The following is a 20248-nucleotide window of genomic DNA, read 5'->3' on the forward strand; positions in this document are numbered from 1 at the left end:
GCAAGGACTCCATTCAGAGGATGGATACCAGTACACAGACCTCAGAAAGGAGTTTTCCATCTCTTGAAAAAATGGATGAGCAGGGTGTGCATTCCCCAACGAATGCAAAAAGATCCACTGTATCGGATAATAAAGATACAGCTAGTCCGGTTCAAACGATAGCCGGTAAAGACATATCAAACCCGTTTATGGCTGTCACTTTGCCAAAAAGTGAAGGTGAAGATTCTTCATCCAGGCGAAGGTTACCTAGATCATTTATTCAGGTAGAAACAACAACAAAAAAGACTATGCTCCATAAAAAGAAAAAGAATGATAAAATAGAGAGCATAATAAAAAAGACTTTAGAACAGTTTTTCCAACAAGGACAAGATAAACATGTAATTACTCCACCAAATCCAGATCCAAACGGAGACAGACTAGTACCAGATACAGAACGAAACAGACCTAATACTAGTTCAAGAAATACTAATAATAACATAACTAGATCCAACAGTTCAGGAGAAGAAGACTATCGAGAACATTCATATTATCAAGATGCTCAAAATCCCAACACAGATGATGATTCAGGAATGAGTTTTGATTCCGAAGCTCTTCACAACCTTGATACCTGAAGAACTGAAGAAAGAAGAAGGAGAACAAGACAAAACAAGACAATAATTTAAAGTAGGAATAAAAGTGTGCCATGTGGGTATGCCCACATTTGTCATGTGAGTGCTTACTTTATCACTATCCTCCAAGGAGGAAAAAACTGATAAGCACGCGTCTTATTTTGTGTAAAAGTTTTGTGAAGTGAAAATAATGCATGTGCGATGAGGCCCAAATGTGTACCCGGCATGAATTATTTGAGCTAATCTTGTAAAAACGTTGGCCAATTTTGGGCCGTTACTTTTTATTCAATTATCTTAGTGGGTCGGCCACGTTTGGCCATTAGGATTCTTCCACGCTTTATGCTAAGTCCCCCCTCAACCTCTATATAAAGACACTCCTCCACACTTAAGAAAGAACAAGAAAAAAGAACCAAAAAAGAGAACAACACAACATATTCCCCTTCCCAATGTTCAGAAAAATAATCTCCACTACTCAATCCAAAAACTCCTAAAAATCCCTCTTGTAATATCAGTTTGTAAAAAAGTTTGTTTTAAGTGTGTAAGAGTCAGTCGGGGTTCCCAAAAGGGAAACCTCTCTCCGTCTAAGTCATGTAAGTCTCTTATGTTTCCTGTAATTTTCCCTAAAAATATATGTAAAGTATGTATGTTTTAAATCATGTTTGCTTTAATATGTAAATATGTTTGTAGTATAAAACTACCCTTAGTATATAGTTAGACTTTTAACTTCTTAATAACAACGATGGATTAACCTGTAAATTCCTAGAATGTTTCTAAGGCCTTAAAAAAGTCCGCAAAAATTACAGGACGTCTTGTTGGCCATCTCCGGGGTGGGGTTAATGAAGAAGTTTTTAAGAATACAGGTTAAAAGAAAGAGATGAACGGGGTAGTAACATAAAAAAAAAAAAAAAAAAGAAAAAAAAAAGGAAAAATAGGATATATATGAGATAAACATGACCAGACACGAGTAAGAGGGAGTACTGAGTAGGATTTACAAAAATCTGAATTTCTATTATTCTGTTTGCCGATTTCTGTATTTATTCCTTTGTATTAGTTCTGTCATTTCTGTGAGCTAAAATCCATTGTACTTTCTGCATTTTCCGAGAATTGTTACTTATTTTCTGTATTTGTTTGGTATTTTCTGTATTTTCTGAAAATCTGTATTTTCAGTATTTTCTGTATTTTCTGTTTTTACTGTATTTACTGTATTTTTTGTATTTGTTTTGGTATCAGAGCAAAGCTACCCTTAGTATATGGTTAGACTTTTAACTTCTTAATAACAACGATGGATTAACCTGTAAATTCCTAGGATGTTTTTAAGGCCTTAAAAAAGTCCGCAAAAATTACAGGACGTTTTGTTGGCCATCTCCGGGGTGGGGTTAATGAAGAAGTTTTTAAGAATATAGGTTAAAAGAAAGAGATGAACGGGGTAGTAACATAAAAAAAAAAAAGAACCAAAAAAGAGAAAAACACAACATATTCCCCTTCCCAATGTTCAGAAAAATAATCTCCACTACTCAATCCAAAAACTCCTAAAAATCCCTCTTGTAATATTCAGTTTGTAAAAAAGTTTGTTTTAAGTGTGTAAGAGTCAGTCGGGGTTCCCGAAAGGGAAACCTCTCTCCGTCTAAGTCATGTAAGTCTCTTATGTTTCCTGTAATTTTCCCTAAAAATATATGTAAAGTATGTATGTTTTAAATCATGTTTGCTTTAATATGTAAATATGTTTGTAGTATAAAACTACCCAGAAAAACTCAGGTAAGTATATATATATATTCTTTATTTTCTGTATTTTCTGAAAATCTATATATATATATATATATATATATATATTCTTTATTTTAAGAATATAAAGTATAATTAAAGATAAATAAAAGAAAATAAAACAAACATTAATTAAATGTTGTACATGAGAAAAAAAGGGAAAAAATTAAATTAAAAAAACGGAATTAGAAGAGTAAAAAATTTAAAGAAATAATCTAAGCACTAATTTAGGATCCTTTCAAATCACAATAAAGAAAATAAAACAAACATTAATTTATATTTAAAGATATATAAGGAAAAATGAAATTAAAAAAATTGAAGATTTTTTTTTAAAAAAAGAACGGAAGTAGAAATAAAGAATTGAAGAAATAAAGTGAGTACTAATTTAGGATTCTTTCAAATTATAATTCACAACATAGATATCTCCTTATTCTACGCCTAATTTAATATGAATTCAATAAATAAATTGATTCTTTCTCTAAATATTTTTTCTTGTCTTGTGGACCATTCATCATTTAAGGAAATAATATAAATAACATTAATGATGAGGTTAAGGAAAAAAAATAAAAATAATTAATAGCATTAATGATAAAATGATTTAAAATTTGAACTTTTTTTTTGCAAAATAGATAAAGTTTCAAGACAAATTTTGAACAATTATTTTAAAAAAAATAAATATAAGAGAAAACGTCATTTTTTAAAAGAAAATAAAACAAACATTAATTAAATGTTGTACATGAGAAAAAAATGGAAAAAATTAAATTAAAAAAACGGAATTAGAAGAGTAAAAAATTTAAAGAAATAATGTAAGCACTAATTTAGGATCCTTTCAAATCACAATAAAGAAAATAAAACAAACATAAATTTATATTAACATATATATAAGGAAAAATAAAATTAAAAAAATTGAAGAAAAAAATTAAAAAAGGAACGGAATTAGAAGAATAAAGAATTTAAAGAAATAATGTGAGCACTAATTTAGGATCCTTTCAAATTATAATTCACAAAATAGACATCTCCTTATTCTACGCCTAATTTAATATGAATTCAATAAATAAATTGATTCTTTCTCTAAATATTTTTTCTTGTCTTGTGGACCATTCATCATTTAAGGAAATAATATAAATAACATTAATGATGAGGTTATGGAAAAAATTAAAATAATTAATAGCATTAATGATGAAATGATTGGAAATTTGAAAAAAAAAATGCAAAATAGATAAACTTTCAAGACAAATTTTTGAGCAATTTTTTTTTTTAAAAAAAATATAAGAGAAAACGTCATTTATTTTATAAAATTAAATAAATATATGAAGTCAGAAGAGTGTCATCATTTTCTATTTTTAACTTTATTATTTGATATGAGTATACTTGTATAGATATTTAGCAGAAGAGATGATCTAATTTTTTAATAAGAAATAAAATCAAATTACCTTAATATATAAAAAGATATGTTTTACAAAGTTATAATAACTAATTTCTTGTGATAAATAAATAAAAGAAAGTAAAAGAGTTTTTTAAAAATGATTTTACAAAATGATAAAATGACATTAGTTATCAAATTAAGTCAGGGAAGTAAGAAAATTAATATAATTGTTGATGAACAAAATTAAAAAATATGGTCACCTTTGATATTTTGTAAAAATTTGAAGACTTTTGGTCTTTTAAAATTAAAAAAAATGTCAAAAGAATTAAAATAGTAATATATATATATATATATATATATATATATATATATATATATATATATATTCTTTATTTTTAATAATATAAAGTATAATTAAAGATACATAAAAGAAAATAAAACAAACATTAATTAAAGGGTTTACAGGAGGAAAAAGTGGAAAAAAATTAAATAAAAAAACAGAATTCGAAGAGTAAAAATTTAAAGAAACATGTAAGCACTAATTTAGGATCCTTTCAAAGCACAATAAAGAAAATAAAACAAACATTAATTAAAGATATATAAGGAAAAATGAAACAAAAAAATTAAAGATAATTTTTTTTTAAAAAAGAATGGATTTAGAAGAATAAAGAATTGAAAGAAATAATGTGAGCACTAATTTAGGATCCTTTCAAATTGTAATTCCCAATATAGATTTTTCCTTATTCTTCTTCTAATTTAAATATGAATTCAATAAATAACTTGATTCATTCTCAAAATAATTCTTCTTGTCTTGTGGAGCACTCATAATTTTTTCTATAAATTTTTCAATCAGAATGATTTTTTTCTCAATACAAAATTTCTTGTAGAAAAAATTATAGTGCAATAACCTTTTAAAAAAAATTCCTTTTGAAGAGAAACATTTGTTACATGGCCTTTCATTTTATATCAATATCTTGAAGAATCATGAAATACTATCTCGTTCTCTTTTCATAAAGAAATCATATTCTATCATCATAAGAAGAAGTGACAAAGTTAAGGTGTCCATTTTTGTTGATCTTAACTACTTATTATTTTTTATTTTTAGGCTAAATGTAAATAATTTTGAGAATTTCTTTTTATATGTATATATATTTGTAATTGTAGAATGATTTTGAAATATAAGATTCTTAACATATTTTAGATTCCTAATAATTTTATTTTTGCAATGTTTTAGTCTTGATTATTAATTTTGTATTTCTTTTATCCTTAAGCTTTAAACACATAAGTTAGATTATTAATTTTAAAAAAGAGGAAAATGTTGTGATCTCTAGTTACTCAATCATATAAAATATCATACTAAATAGGACATTAGATTAATTCTTGCATAAAATTAATTTCAATTTTTATATATGTAATGCTTACCTTCAAAGATTTGACTATTATTTTACGCTAAGTTGACGAAATTTTGTCCATTCTGAGATCTCTTTTCTTCATCTCTAAATTTGCTTCCTTGGAGCTTTGTCGTTACTGTTTTTCTTTTTCCGTTGCTTGTTATTTTTCTCTCCTTCATGATTTTTCTTTTATTTATTTGGTACGTTGTTGAATTTTTTTCTCTTTGATACGTGCATGTTCAATGAAACTTGTTTGATGTTCCTGAAAATTTAAAAAGTAAAGAAAGGAAGAAAAACAACAAAAAAGATGTTAGAAACACAATCATAAAAAGAAATGAAATATTGAGAAAGGAGCTAATCAAACCATGAATTCTTCTGTTATTCTCTCAACAATGAACATATCAATATTAGTTGGTGATTAACTTTTACCATATTTTTTTAAACGATTTATGATTATTTACCTTATTTTAAATATTAGAGAAAACTCTTGGCATTCTCTCATATAGGTTATCAATATCTATTTATTTCTCTTTTAATTTCTAATATTTATGTGCGTCAGTTATAAGTATTAAAAAGAACATAATTGTCACTAATATATTTAACATATTTCTTCCTTTATAAAGGAAGAAACATTTTAAAAAACGAGAAAAAAAGATAAATAGAATACTGGCCATAGAGAGGTGCCAAATAGGATTGCTTAGATTCAGCTTTATTTATATATATATAGAGAGAGATTATTAAAAAGACTTTGCAAATTTCAAATGTTAGAACCTTTAAAGTAATATTTACAATACTTGAAATCAGACCTTGCAAAAATAACTTTTTGAATCTAAGTAGAAATTTCAGATGTTAAAACCTATAAAGCAATATATACAATATTTTAAAATTCTTGCACTACACTTTTGGGACTCTACTCGAGGTGCGCTTTAGTAACGATGAATCGGATCGTTACACCACAATTATATTCAACACTTTGTTTCTTGATAAATATTTATAGTAAAGAAATAAAATAAACAACTTTTATTATACATTAAAAATCATTTCAATCAAATGAAATATATTAAGGATCAAAATAAAACATTACACATACACATGGGGTGTCAAAATGAGCCCAAATATAGATAACCCGTCCAGAATTTTACGAGTTGGACTCAAGATAATTTGATTTGAGTTCAACCTCAACTCATTCATGTCTAAACCCATTTTAAAAGAATCTTCAATTGAGCCCAATTAATCTACATTTAACCCATTTTAAGGCTCTTTATTTTGCATTGATGTAATATATGTTCCTATAGTAAGTTATGAATCACTATCTATTTTATATCTTCTAGAATTTATCTATGCATTTGTAATTTTCTTGAGTTGAAATTCAAATAGTGGTTGTAAAAGTTAAATAACAATATATTAAAATTGTTGAGATTAAACAGGTCAAATTGGACGATCATGACCCAACTCGATTTTTAGCCCATTTGAGCCCAACCCAATTTAACCCAAAGTAAATTTGGACGGAGCATAGCCCAATCCAAATTCTATTTCAACCTATTTTAATATCTCTAACTTCAACTTAACGAACCCATTTGACCCTTGTACTCATACATTAAGGACCATTTTGATAATTTTGTACGTGCATTTTCGTAAAAGAAGAACAAACTCAAATACTAACAAATTTTAAGTTGCGCATAGAGATCCGAGAAAGAAGATAACTTGTACATTTGTACTACTTCTACCACAAGCATCACATAATATCTCCAATTTCAACTTAACGAGCTCATTTGACCCTTGTACTCATACATTAAGGATCATTTTGGTAATTTTATACGTGCATTTTCGTAAAAGAAGAACAAACTCAAATACTAACAAATTTTAAGTTGCGCATAGAGATCCGATAAAGAAGATAACTTGTACATTTGTACTACTTCTACTACAAGCATCACATAATATCAAATCTACGCCAAAAGATTAAAAAAATAGTCTCCTCGCTAAAGACAACTTTGTGAGATCCAAGAGAGAGAAAAAATCTCTCTTCTCTCTTTCTCTCTCAAAAGTCAGAGAGAGAAGCATCACCGTCACAATCACAATCGAGAAGGAGCTGACCCATTGATTTAGCAGTGAAAAATGGGATGCTCGTTCTCGGGACTCAATGCTTTGTATGACAACGCCAATGGCGGAGGAGATGTTTGGATCAATGAGAATCGCTTCAGGATCCTTCGTCAAGCCAGTTTTCCCAATGTCTTCCTTGTCAAGGAGCTCATTTCTGACCCAAACAAAATTAAGGACCCTTCTCATGTCTCTGGTACGTATTACTAGATACTTACTTACATTGGTTTGAGGAATACTAGTTGCTCGTCAAATTAATTTGTGGCAATAGCAAGTTTCGTTTTCTCTCTCTCTTGAAATCTGAAAATTGAATCACATTTTTCCTTGTAAGTTGACAATTGAATCAGATTTTATGGAGTTTTGAGCAGAATTAAGTTGGTATTCTTTGTGCATAGTTGTAGTTGTTGACAATTGGGTGAAATTTGTGAATAATATTAGTGGACATTTTTTTTGTTCTCTCTTGTGATCTGACTCTATAGGAAACAGAAGGTTGTGGTAAGGTGTGTGTACATTCTACCCTACCCTACTTTGTGAAATTATAATGGGTTTGTTGTTGATCTGACTATTAGGTCAGATTTGTAAACAGGTCTAGACTGTGCTTAATGGATAATGGGAATTCTTATAGTTGATCTTGGTAGTTGTTGTTGCTGTTGACTATTAGATCAGATTTGTGAATGAAAGGGTTTCTTGCCTGCTTCAAATTCTATACGATTTGCTTTGGTTGTAGTTGTAAATGATCATTGGGGGAGTTTTTGTATCAATTACACTCCACGGATATTTATGTCTCGATGTTTGCTACTATCAATGTTTTCTTTCCTTTGCCTGCTAAATAACTGTGATTTTGTATGGGTACTAGGTGTTTCTATAGGGTGATCATCTTGATATATGAACTTTAGCTCCCAGAATTTGCTTATATTTTGTGCAATTAGAAATCTTTTTCTAGATTTACTAATAGTGTACTGCTGGTTTGTGCGGCATCTTATCAGGAAAAAAGAAATGCATAAAAATGAACTCTTTTAAACATATTTTTACTGTTGTTTGCAATTGAAAAGAAGAAAGTCCAATGGAACCTTATCCTTTGCCTTTTATGTTCTCTTTTTATCTTTCGATGAATTTCTTTTCATTGCTCAAATGGCAAAGTTAGGTCTGCAACAATTTTCTCATTTATCAGGTCAGATATTGTTTTCTTATGGACCTGAACCATCTAGTGCGGTCAGATTTATGATTCTTTCTCTAGGAAAAGAATAGTGCAGACTTTTGAACAATTGTTGTATTTTCATATTTCTCTTGTTCTTATTAAGACCTTTTAAATTGTCATGTTAACATTATAGTGTTTGCAATGCATTGTATCTGAATGTTTAGATGATGGAACTTATGCAATGAAGAAAGTTCTTATTCAAAACAATGAACAGTTAGAGTTGGTGAAAGAGGAGATCCGCGTTTCGTCTCTGTTTAGCCATCCCAATCTGCTTCCTCTCTTGGATCATGCCATCATTTCGGTCAAGGTAATTACTAAAACCCGTGCACTTGCTTTGATCAGCAGAAAAAGAAAATTGTTGCAGTGGTCTCTAATTTCTTCATTTAGTCTATGTTGCTCGGACTCTTCAGAAGTCGACTAGTGCGTGTCGGATCCTCCAAAAGTAGTGTTTTGGAGGATCGGACACAGGTGCGGCAGAAATTTTGGAGAGTCCAAGTAACTTAGCATTTAGTAATTCACTCAGCTCCACGTCTAGGCTATCTCTTATTGAGAGTGCATATCATGCAAAGAAGGTGAACACATGCACAATATTGATCCTTTTCCATTCCAGGAGTCTTAGATGGGCTTCAAGAGTTCAAGGAACTCATTCCCATCATAGTAGATTTATTTCCCTATATATGAAGAAGTTTGAACATGCACATGAATGGTCAAAGAAGTGTATCCTTTAGTTCCTTTCTTTCGCAAAAGACAAAGGAAAGGGGGTTGGGAAGTTGCTCACAATCACAGAGGGTTTACTGTTTACATGTCTCATTGAGATGATACTCTTCCGGCAGTTTTGGCTTCTGGGAATGAGAACTATGTTTAAGCAAACTGTCATTTGTCAATTATGAAAGACATGCTCTACTTTTGCTGAATGCTATAAGCATGCTGATTTACATCTTCTTTGTTGCCTTCCCTCTATGATATATCTTCAGTTGCCACTGGATTTTCCCTAAAGCTCTTATTTAATTGGATAATGGGCAGGCCTCACAAGACCAGTCTAGGAAGCAGGAAGCTTACTTGTTATTTCCAGCCCATTTGGATGGGACATTACTGGATAGTATGAAAACCATGCAAGCAAAACAGGAGTTCTTTTCCACGTTGGAGGTGCTTCAAATATTTCATCAGGTGAACAAGAATCAGTATGTTCTGCACAAGAGCATCTTTTCATTTTCTGAAGGAAAACGGAAGGGTCAAGTGCACAGGGAATTGTGAAGCCAAAATATGATGTACTGAAAAATGTTTTATATGCAGCTTTGTGCAGGTCTCAAGCATATGCATAACTTTGATCCTCCGTATGCACATAATGATGTCAAACCTGGTAATGTCCTTTTAACACATCGAAAAGGACAGGCACCTCTTGCAAAATTAATGGATTTTGGAAATGCGCGTCCTGCAAGAAGGCAAATTCGCTCTCGCTCAGAGGCTCTACAGTTGCAGGTACTTATGCTTCTTCTATTATATAAACGTATCTTCTTCTGTATTTATGCCTGCAAGCTTCTCATCTTTCTCTTCTTCTGAACCTGAACAGGGAGAATGTTATCACCATCACTGTATTAATAACATAAGGATGTTGCTTTTTCTTGGCTCTGTAACTTACCGTTCACAACTTACCCCATTCTGATGCATTTTTTTTGGTTTGATGTACGTTTGTGGTTATCCAGGAATGGGCATCTGAGCATATTTCAGCACCTTTCCGTGCACCTGAATTGTGGGACTGCGCAAGTCAATGTGATATTGATGAAAGAACTGATATCTGGTCATTAGGTTGTACATTATTTGCTATAATGTAAGACTTCTTTCTACTCTTTTGCAGATATCTTTTTGTAGCTTTTTCTGTGCAAAATAAAATATTTTTGTTCTCTTGTTGACATATCTGTTAGTTGCATCACCATTGCCCAATAAGTTGATATTCGGTTCGATCAAATCATGATTTAAGTAAACTCAAGTATGAAATCTCCTGCTTTTGACTTGTTTAATGCTTAAAATAAGTATGTTGGTGAGCGTACTGAAGAGTTGTCTGGTGCTGAGTTTCCAAGTTATTATTCACAGTAAAAGTTTTTTTCTTTTCAGAATAATGAATAAAAATTCTCATGACATGCATATATTACCCGATTGCAGATATTAATTAACTGTGAAATTGGTTTCGAACAGGTCTGTTTGCATGAAAGATAGTTATTAATCTTTAATATCTTGGCTTTTATGTTCCAGGTATGGTGTATCTCCATTCGAGTATGCACTTGAGGAATCTGATGAAAGTCCACAATTGGCTATTGTAAATGCACAAATAAAGTGGCCAACTGAGCCTAATGCTCAATATCCAAACGACCTTAATCAGTTTGTGACATGGATGCTTCAGCCTCAAGCAACAGTCCGACCCCGCATAGATGATATCGTAATTCATGTTGACAAGTTGATCTCAAAGTATTCCCCATTAAAGTAATGTGAGGGGAACATTTTGGTTTAGTTCACATATGCATCATCTAAATAAACATCTTAGCATATTACAGAATCCACCATAAGTTACTGTTACATTTTTTTTTCCATCCATTTTTTCTTGTCAAAATGTGATAGTAGACTCAGTAACTCATTATTCCTCATTATACAGAGGAAAGATAATTTAATGTCGAACAATCTCTACTACTTTTGTTCCCATGTCCACAGGAAAATTTTGCCTTGGTTGTTTCTGCAAGCTCATTTTTATTCTCAGTATTCCTTTATAGTTTATGTCATGCGATGTCTCTTATTTTCTAATCGTGCTGCCTTTACACTCTTATTGAGCTTAGCGCTCGCTTATTTCTTTTGTACTGAGAAAAATAGGATGGATTCTCGTAGCTCAATCTTTAGAAGGCTCAGCTATTGCTTCATGTTTTGAAGCTTGTCGTAGAACTTCTTCCATACCATTAAAGGCTTTTCTCGCGTAATGAAGTAAGTATTTCTTTGTTGCCTTTGATTCGTGTAGTTGACAGAGCTCATACCTTGACATTGTTATACACGGACTTCAAGAGTTTTAGAAGATTAATCGCAATAATGGATCTCACGGGAGAAAATTGAACACTTTGTTCCTGCTTCTAATAATAATGTGGATTTTTTTTTGCATCTTTAAAGGCTAAACTTGACGGTAGGTTATATGAATTCTTCCAAATCTATATTCATTACTACATTTGTGTAAAGTGAAAGACAAGAGATTTGTCATATCTAAATTTGATTTGAATACTTACAAAGGGGGTATTTTTCGCACTTGGTACTATGGAAAATGTTTTTCTAGGAAAATTAATGGATTTTTTACCTTTTTTTTTTTTTTTTGTGTTCGATACCAAGTAAAAAATAATATTCTAAAAATATTTGTCATAAATCAATTTTTTATCACGTGGCTTAGAAACATTTTCCCACAAATTAAAAGTCACTTAAAAGACCGTTGGTGCACATTAGTCTTGGTTGTTAGTACCAAGTAAGTCACTTAAAATCAAGAAGACATGCAATAACATACCAGGATTAATTGGGTTAAGTGGACACATGGTTATTATCTTGTTTTATTTCTACCACTGTTGTTTTTGAGTAATGGATGTTGTTTGCTATGAGATTTAAATTCGAGGATGAATTGTGCTTTCAAGAAGAGGGGAATGATAGCATCCATGTCAGCCTACTTGTACTAAAGTTGACGGGTGTCAATACAAAATCAAGAATATGTTTATCACGAAAGAGGTGTCCAAATTCAAGTCCAAAAGAAAGAAGTTTGAGCACGAAGCCCAATAAAAGAGTCCAAAAAGCTGAATGCTCAAAGTCAAAAGTTCCTATTTTAAAAGTTTCATAGTTTAAAAAGTTTCCTAGTTTAAAGTTTTCATGTTTTCCTAGTTTAAAGATTCCTAGTGTAAAAATTACCTAGTTTAAAGTTTCAATAAAAGTAGGATTTAAATCCTATTCTATTTGGGATATGTTTTCCCTATATATTGGGGTTGATTTTCATTATTTTGAGACAAACATGATTAATATCATTTGAGATGTTTTCTCTTCTTTACACTTTTGTGCGTGGTGACCATGGATTTATCTTACAACCTTATAAGAATGATTCTTTAAGAGGTAACATTAATTCTTAATTTGATATCTTTGGTTTCTATTTGCAAATTAAAGAAGGTGATTAGTGTTATACTAATTGTTGTCTCTAATTTCTTCGTAATTGGGGTCTAGATCACTTTTGATCTAAGTTCTTGAATTGACTGTATTAGTATCATGATTAGTCTTAATCCGCTAATTTTGAATACTAAGATCTTCTTGGCACTTTATCTTGAAATTGGGGATTTTATTCTTGAATTTTACATATCTTTCAATTTTTATCTTTAATCTTTATAATTTTGCTTCCGCATTATTTTCTTGTTTATTCTGGTAACCCGATTCTTATCACCACTTGTCTTCTTGCTTTGTAAGATTGTCTACCATTTAACTAACTGTATTCTTTTTTCCTTCTTTATTTCCCAACCATAGAAAGTCACGTCTCAATTTATCGAACCTCTCTTTTACCTTAGATATCTATAAATACCTAACAATCTAATAAACGAAATTAAAAAAACAGGAAGCGTATCGAATTATTTCCTATAGCCAATATCCTTTCATAAATATAGTGTTTTAAAATTGACATGATATCTAATTCACGAATATCCTTTACCTAAATATAGTGTTTCGAAACTACAGATTATAAATCAATCATACGATTTTCTCTCAATCGGTAAAATGATTTTGTTTTGGTTGTTATCAATCAATGACACCCCCCCCCCCCTCCCACACACACACACACTCACACCAATTTTGTTGGTTGTTCCTTCTTCCTTTGACTTCCTCTCACAAATACGTAATTTATTTATCTTATTATTGTGAAACTCTATTAAAATATATATAGTATTTCTTCTAGTTTGAAATTCAGGATCTTGCTAGTTACCGAAGAGTTTTTAATTTTTTATCATGAAATATATTAGTCTTTAGTTAGTGTATGCAATTGCTATATACTCCCTCTGTTCACTTTTACTTGTCACTTATTCCTAAAATAGATTTTCAATTTTACTTTTCACTTTTGACATATAAAGAAAAGACAATAATTTTTTTTTCATGTGTTATCCTCATCATTAAATACTTATTGTCCAAATCATTTTTCAAGACATCAGTTAATAGGAGATTGTTTGATAAAATACCTATAAAATTAATAATTTTTTTAATAGGTGTGCCAAGTTAAACTGTGACAACTAAAAATAAACCGACACAGGGGTGGATTTAGAAAGAGGGAAGGGGTGTCACGTTACACTGCTTCGTCAGAAAAAATTGCTAAATAGGTAGATATGGTTATGAAACAAAAGCAAACATAGAGGTGTATATCTACTACTTAATTATAAGTGTGGATAACCACACATGTGGCGGTCAACATGCATGCTTCACCTGTGTGGCTCCACACTTCTACTATCTTTTTTCTCCGTTTTAATTTATTTGTCTTATTTTTTTAATTTTTTTATATATTTAAAATTGTGTAAAAAATACTATAAATCATGATAATTGACAACTTAAAATATTTTTGAAAAACATATAAAAAATTTAATTTCTTATAAAAAAATTGATTAATTCATAAAATTAATCTATTTGTGTCACATAAAATGGGACAAAAGAAGTAACATGTACTATTTAATTTGAAAACTACGTAAAAAGTATTGTAAATATCAATAATTAACAACATATTGATTCTTACAATTCTCTTTGTACTACATATATAGGGACAAGAGAAGTAACATATATTATTGAAAAATTACGTAAAAGTACTATAAATTACAATAGTTAACAACTTAAAATATTTAAAAATCACATAAAAATTTAATTGACTCTCTAAATTTTATCTATGTCACATAAAGTGAGATCAAGAAAATAATAGTTATTGTGCCCGTGCTAGCACTGACACTTGCGTCTAGTATAAAATAAGTGACACTACTTAAACAATAGAAACGCATAGCTTAGTTGATTTTTGCTGAAATTATTTAGGCTAGGTTGTGTGTTCAATCCCACATAGCCTCAATTTATAATGTGTTTTTTTTTTTTTTTAGAAAAAGTTGTAATAATATACATGAGTTGTGTTTATTTGTGTGTGTGTTTTTTTCTTAAAAAATATGGTTTATATTATTTTATTTATTTTCTCATTTTAAAAAGTGACACCGCTTACGAAAAATCCTGCGTACGCCACTGAAAATTTCAATCTAATTGGTTAAACTAACAATAAAAACAAGATTTGTATGTTGTAGTAAAAAATAAATACTATATATAAATATATTAGTGTATTTAATGTGTATCAAAACTGATTTCAAAAGATTAGATTAAAATAATGCTAAGGAAGATAAATTTTATTCAATTTCTATAAAATTTTATTCAGTTTTTAGATGGACCCAACATTTATGGGCAGTCCCTTAATCAGCTTATAAACCTACGGTACTCTGTCTCGAGTCACCTCAGAGGTATGCTTCCCCAAGAGGAGGGTTGCACAGGGGCGGACCACGTAGAGAGTTTTGGGTGCTCGAGCACCCATTGGCCCCGATGAAAATTTTGTATATATATATATATATATATATATATATATCGAAAATAATGGAAAATGGATATAAACAACTCACGAGCTCCCATTGAATGAAATGTCTTGTAGGTAATTTTGTTCAAGAGTAGAATTTCGAGGTCCCTCAACTAGATTCGAATCCCTGTAATAGCATATCTGTTGACTTTTTGCTTAAATTTTTATTATTTTTAACTTTCCTATTTTTTGTATTTCATTTACTAACTAAACTATAAAAATATTAGTAAGCTTATAGATTTGCAACTTTAAGTTAGTATTTGAGCACCCACAACCATCAAATCCTGGATTCGCCACTTGTTGCACACGGACTAATTTCAAACCATACTCTAGCAATCCTAGAGAAATATGCATAATGAAGAGTAGCATGTGTACCATTGTTAAGGATAATCCTAAAAGTAGCTAACTGCTTTATTTCTGAGACATATTCTCAACATATTCACGTGTTGAAGGTGGAACAACCACACCCCCCCCCCCCCCCCCCCCCCCCCCACATATATATATATAACTCAAAAGCAATTAATATAAAATTAAAAGTGGTAATCCGTTCAATTAGAGACTTTGATTTCAGCCAAGTGCACAAATGAGATGTGCCGCCTTTGTGATTAGTGACTTATTTTAGCCTTCTGTTTTGCTTCTTCGTGTATGCTGCTGTAATCTCATGGAGAATATTTCTATCAATGCCATGCACTATGGGTATTATTATTGACGAATGACTCACAAGGCATCATAGGATTCTCAATATATAGATCCAGTTTTCAAGTAGGTGGAAGCCGAATTGCTCTTGGAGCTTCATAAATAAGAATACTCTCATCGTAATGAAATACTAATATCAGTGCTGTTAGAATAATAGCTGTACCATCTTGTGTCCACATCTCCAAAGTTGTAAGAATCAGATGGCTGCATATAAAAATTGAGTCTGCTTTGTTCCAGGTTAGAAAGACCCATACTTGTGATTGAAAAGGGCATTTTCAGACCCTCAAAAATAGAAGGCTATTAGATTTGGAGCCAGCGTATTCACTTGCTCCACATTCCGCCAATGCTACAATCTGAATTTCTCAAAGTTTTTCATCCACACCGAGAGGCGGATCTAGGATTTGGAGGTCGTGGGTGCCACATTGTTCAAGTAAGATAAAATGATCGGTTGCTTCAATTTTGGGTTACAAGTCGGGTTATTAATCTTTTTTTTTATTTTTATAAACAAATCGATCAAATATGCATGTTGGCAATATTTTCTTTTAGATATTCTGATATTAGAGATAACTAAGCAATTCCATTTTTATTTCCTTTTTGGAATTAGATGTCTTATTCGCTGAAACTTTGAGGGAAAAAAGTTTTTTCACATTAAAAGTTGAGCTTGTATAAACTATCTAATAGTATTAACTTAATATATTCATATTTCATTGACTTTATGTGTTGTTGGAGATATATAGTAGGGAAAGAATAAAAATTGTAATTTCAGCCTAGTCATCTTACTTAGCAAGAACATCAGTGAAGATCGAAAGAACCTTTAAATTAAAAAAAAACTCTAATAATAATATTCATAATTTTTAAACTTATATTTTTTAAAAACTACTATTTAAATATATTCTTAATAATATTTATTTGACGTTCATGATCCAATACTCATTAATTAATAAAGAATAAACAAGTAACACTCATATCAAGAGATTAATAATTAGTGAAAGAGAAAGTAAAAAAAAACTAAAAATTAATTGTGAAAATGAGTCAATTTGAATTAATAAAAAATAGTAAATAAATAAGAATGAATGGTTTTAATTTTTTTTTTAAAGCCCTTTACACATTAATGAAAAAGACAAAAGAGAAGAGAAAAGAAAAAAAGGATAAATGAAAAGGACAAAAAAAAAGAAAAAGGAACAAGCTAAAAATAGATGTTGGCAGCGAGGTTTGAACCCGCATTGATTGTGTGGCAAGCTGTGTCCTTCGCCAATCGGATTGCTTAGCATTTAGTTACTAGGTGGCAAAGTTAATATATATTGTATTATTTTACATATATACATATATATATACAATGTTTTTTCCGAGATCACTGGGTGCCATGGCACCCCCACCTGTCCACGTAGATCCGCCCCTGCCCACACCTTTTATTTGTTTCATTACATGGTATATATCCTTTTAGTTCTAAAACTACAAAGACTGGAAACATGGATAACTGATATTCAAACTGCTGGTCCGTCATGGTGGTAGCTTCCAAGTGGAGATATTCTAAAGTTTTATGACCATTTAAAATATCAATTGTGCATTGTAACAATTCTAGAGTTTAGTTGTCAATTCCAACCAGCGATCCACATACTTGTGACAAGGTAATTCCCGAGAATGAAGCTGTTGGAGGCAGAGCGTTTCAATTCTAAGGTTTTACTTGGCATAAGGCCGCAAGGAATCATCAACGAATTTAACAATATCCTCCAAATTTCTGTAGTGGCTGGATTGAAGGATCACATCAGGTCAGCTTCCCCAAATTAAATTCCATGTCTTAGACAAGACACAAGTTCGAGCTTCTTCTTCGAGCCCGTTTGAACGAACCCAACGTAATATGTCATGAATTATGTGTAAAGGCAACTCTGATATTCTATCCTCTCCAACAACTATATTTGCCATAATTTAAACAACAACTTGAACTCGGGTATGTAACATCCCGAAAATTTCTAAGTTAAGACTCGAACCATTCTTCATTTATGAATAAGATTGTACCGAGTGATTCTAAATTTTCTTAGGTGTTAAGGTCATTAGATGTAACACCTCGGACTTTGAAAAGAGCTAAAGCGAGGTTCGTACAAGTCACCCATCAGTTTTTCATTTTGGGTCAACTTCAAACGACCATATCTTTTAGCACATAAAGAATTAGGTGACCCATGACCTATCAAGTTGAAGGTCTTTGAGTCCTCTTTCCAACGTCGCCAAGTTTTCTTAAATTAGAGCTCGGAGGAAAAAGTTATGCCCGTTTGAGTGAAACCTCTCTATTTAAGGCATCTCGTTCATTTTTAGAAGAGTATTTTAGTCTTTTCCTTTTCCTACTGTGCCTAGCACGTTTTTTCTCACCCAATTAAAGGTTTAATTAGATGATATACAACCTTTTCACATTCATTAACACTTAGAAAATTAGAGCAAAGTTCCAAGAAGAGAAAAGCTAGGTTTTCAAGCGTTCTTCAAGAATTGTTGATTTTCACCAAGAACATTGTTCTTTCCAGGTATGTAAGGCTTCTCACAGTGTTGGACTTGTTCTTCCTCATGCCCTAAATCTCAATTTAGTCAAGAAATTGTTACATCTAAAGGATCCGTTCATGATTCTTGATATTGAATTTTTTTCTAACAATTGAAGTTTGATTTCCTTGTTCTCTTTAGAATCTTGTAATGTCGTTCATGCTTTGAATCACATGAACCCTATGGATTGTAAAGTTCTGTTTAAAAAGGAATCGTATGAAAGTTTTCATGTATTGGCTTTGGGTTTTAGAAACAAGAAGAGTTTAGGAGAAATTTCCCAATTCTAAACTAGTTTGAAGCTTGAAGTTTACGAAAAAAATTCGTCGAAGTCGCTGGGAAGGGTTGGGGCGACACACCAGCAGTACGCCCAAACTCAGCCTAAGTACTTTGGGCCTAGAGCGGTGCGCCAGCAGTACTCCCGGAGTCGCTGGGCCAATTTTTCCTTGTTTCATCCGACACGTGTTCGTTTAAGTTGTGGTTATGTTTCCCCTCTCTTTATTAATCCTATAAGCTCCATTTACCTCTAAAAATCCTTGCATATCCTAATCACAAATCATCCGGGTTCATTTAAAGCTAAAGTAAGTTCAAAAGGAAAGTTTAAAAGCTCTATTTTCATAAAATATAGGGCTTGCAGTTGTTATATATACATATATTGATCTTGGACTTGAAAGATAAGCTCATAAGTGCATGTTTTAAGAATGCAAGTATGTATGGCGTTTTGAAAAGTACTCAAGTAAAAGTCCCTTCTTTGTAAAGGGTGAATTGAACATAGTTGTTATTGATTATTTTTGGAGTAGTATCAAACACCAAATTGGGTTAGAGTTTTTTGTAACTCAAAAGTCCCATCAAATTATGTAGCTAGCGTAGGATAGGATAACATTGATTCTTAATGCGACTCCTTACTACCTCTGAGAAGGCCTATTAGATGGATCCATAATCACAATATCATCCTATACCCCGACAAGGTATATGATAGCCTTTGCAATATGGGTGAAACATTGTATCATTGCTAGGCTCATAGTAATGGTTGTCGGTTAGAGAAACTCCCCACAAGTAAAGTATATTATTTTCAGATTGTTTCTATTGCATATCTTGTAAAGCTTAAAGGGTTTTAATGTCTTATTAATGTATTGATATATCATTGATTTGCTTTTAGTCATTCAGTTCAATTATTTGCTTAATCTACCCCTATTACATACTCGTGCATTCAATGTACAAACATCATTCGACTTGCATCTTTTATGATGCAGATACAAGCATTCATGATCATCAACAAGAATTCCGTTGAGATCACCTTACACTCGTAGACAGTATTTGGTAAGGGCTCCTTGCTTTCGGGAGACTCCATTTTCATTTCTGTGTTAGTAGTATTTGAGGTGTCGTGTGTCTTGTCCCAACATCTATCTTGAACTGTTAGAGGCTTCACAGTCAGACATAATTAATTATATGTTCCATTGTTTTTCTTAGGATGTTTATGTAACTTATGACTTATGTTAAGTATTTCAAGAGAGTGATTTAAGACTCTTCCTTGAATGTCTAAATGCTCATCTATTTAAGTTTCCGCATATCTTTTAGAGTCATGAGAGTCATAGTAATCCAGACCAAGGGTTCTCTTGGGATAAAAAATAGTTCTCGAGTGCCGATCACGTCCAAGGTGTAGGCTCGGGTCGTGACAAGATAATTGGCCACTTTACATTACTATCTTACAGGAACCACAAGGTTTGTATATTCAACCACAACTTCCCATTCCTTGTTGGAGTTGGTCACAACACACACACATACACACACACATATATATATATTCATATAAACTTCAAGTCACTAGTTTTAACAATGCTAACAATTTTAAGCTTTCACTAACAATGGCAACCCTAGCTATGGGGGATGGGAGAAGGAAATAAATAAAAAGGAGATCAAGAGTTATTTACCTTGTTAATGGATATTGTATAAAATTTGCAAGCGATTGGGAGAATA

The 20248-nt window shown here is 31.3% G+C and overlaps 1 protein-coding gene across 5 annotated transcripts in view; it reads left to right on the top strand.

Moving 5' to 3' along the window:
* The window catches only part of LOC125840524 (uncharacterized), a 246636-nt gene extending 235573 nt beyond the window's left edge, over window positions 1-11063 (top strand). For 4 of the 5 annotated variants that reach the window (XM_049519496.1, XM_049519497.1, XM_049519495.1 and 1 more), the window contains exons 2-7: window positions 7150-7419; window positions 8586-8728; window positions 9445-9588; window positions 9715-9900; window positions 10125-10249; window positions 10672-11063. In XM_049519496.1, the coding sequence (XP_049375453.1) occupies window positions 7242-7419; window positions 8586-8728; window positions 9445-9588; window positions 9715-9900; window positions 10125-10249; window positions 10672-10903 (1008 nt within the window). In that variant the 5' untranslated portion in view covers window positions 7150-7241 and the 3' untranslated portion in view covers window positions 10904-11063. Of the gene's footprint in view, window positions 1-5412; window positions 5423-7149; window positions 7420-8585; window positions 8729-9444; window positions 9589-9714; window positions 9901-10124; window positions 10250-10671 lie in introns of those variants that run through there. The other variant, XM_049519499.1, reaches the window with a different exon arrangement.
* The last annotated feature ends 9185 nt before the right edge of the window (window positions 11064-20248 follow it).

This window comes from Solanum verrucosum, unplaced genomic scaffold (assembly GCF_900185275.1).
Source record: "Solanum verrucosum unplaced genomic scaffold, falcon-dt-bn FXZP01000181.1, whole genome shotgun sequence".
Classification (NCBI taxonomy): domain Eukaryota; kingdom Viridiplantae; phylum Streptophyta; class Magnoliopsida; order Solanales; family Solanaceae; genus Solanum; species Solanum verrucosum.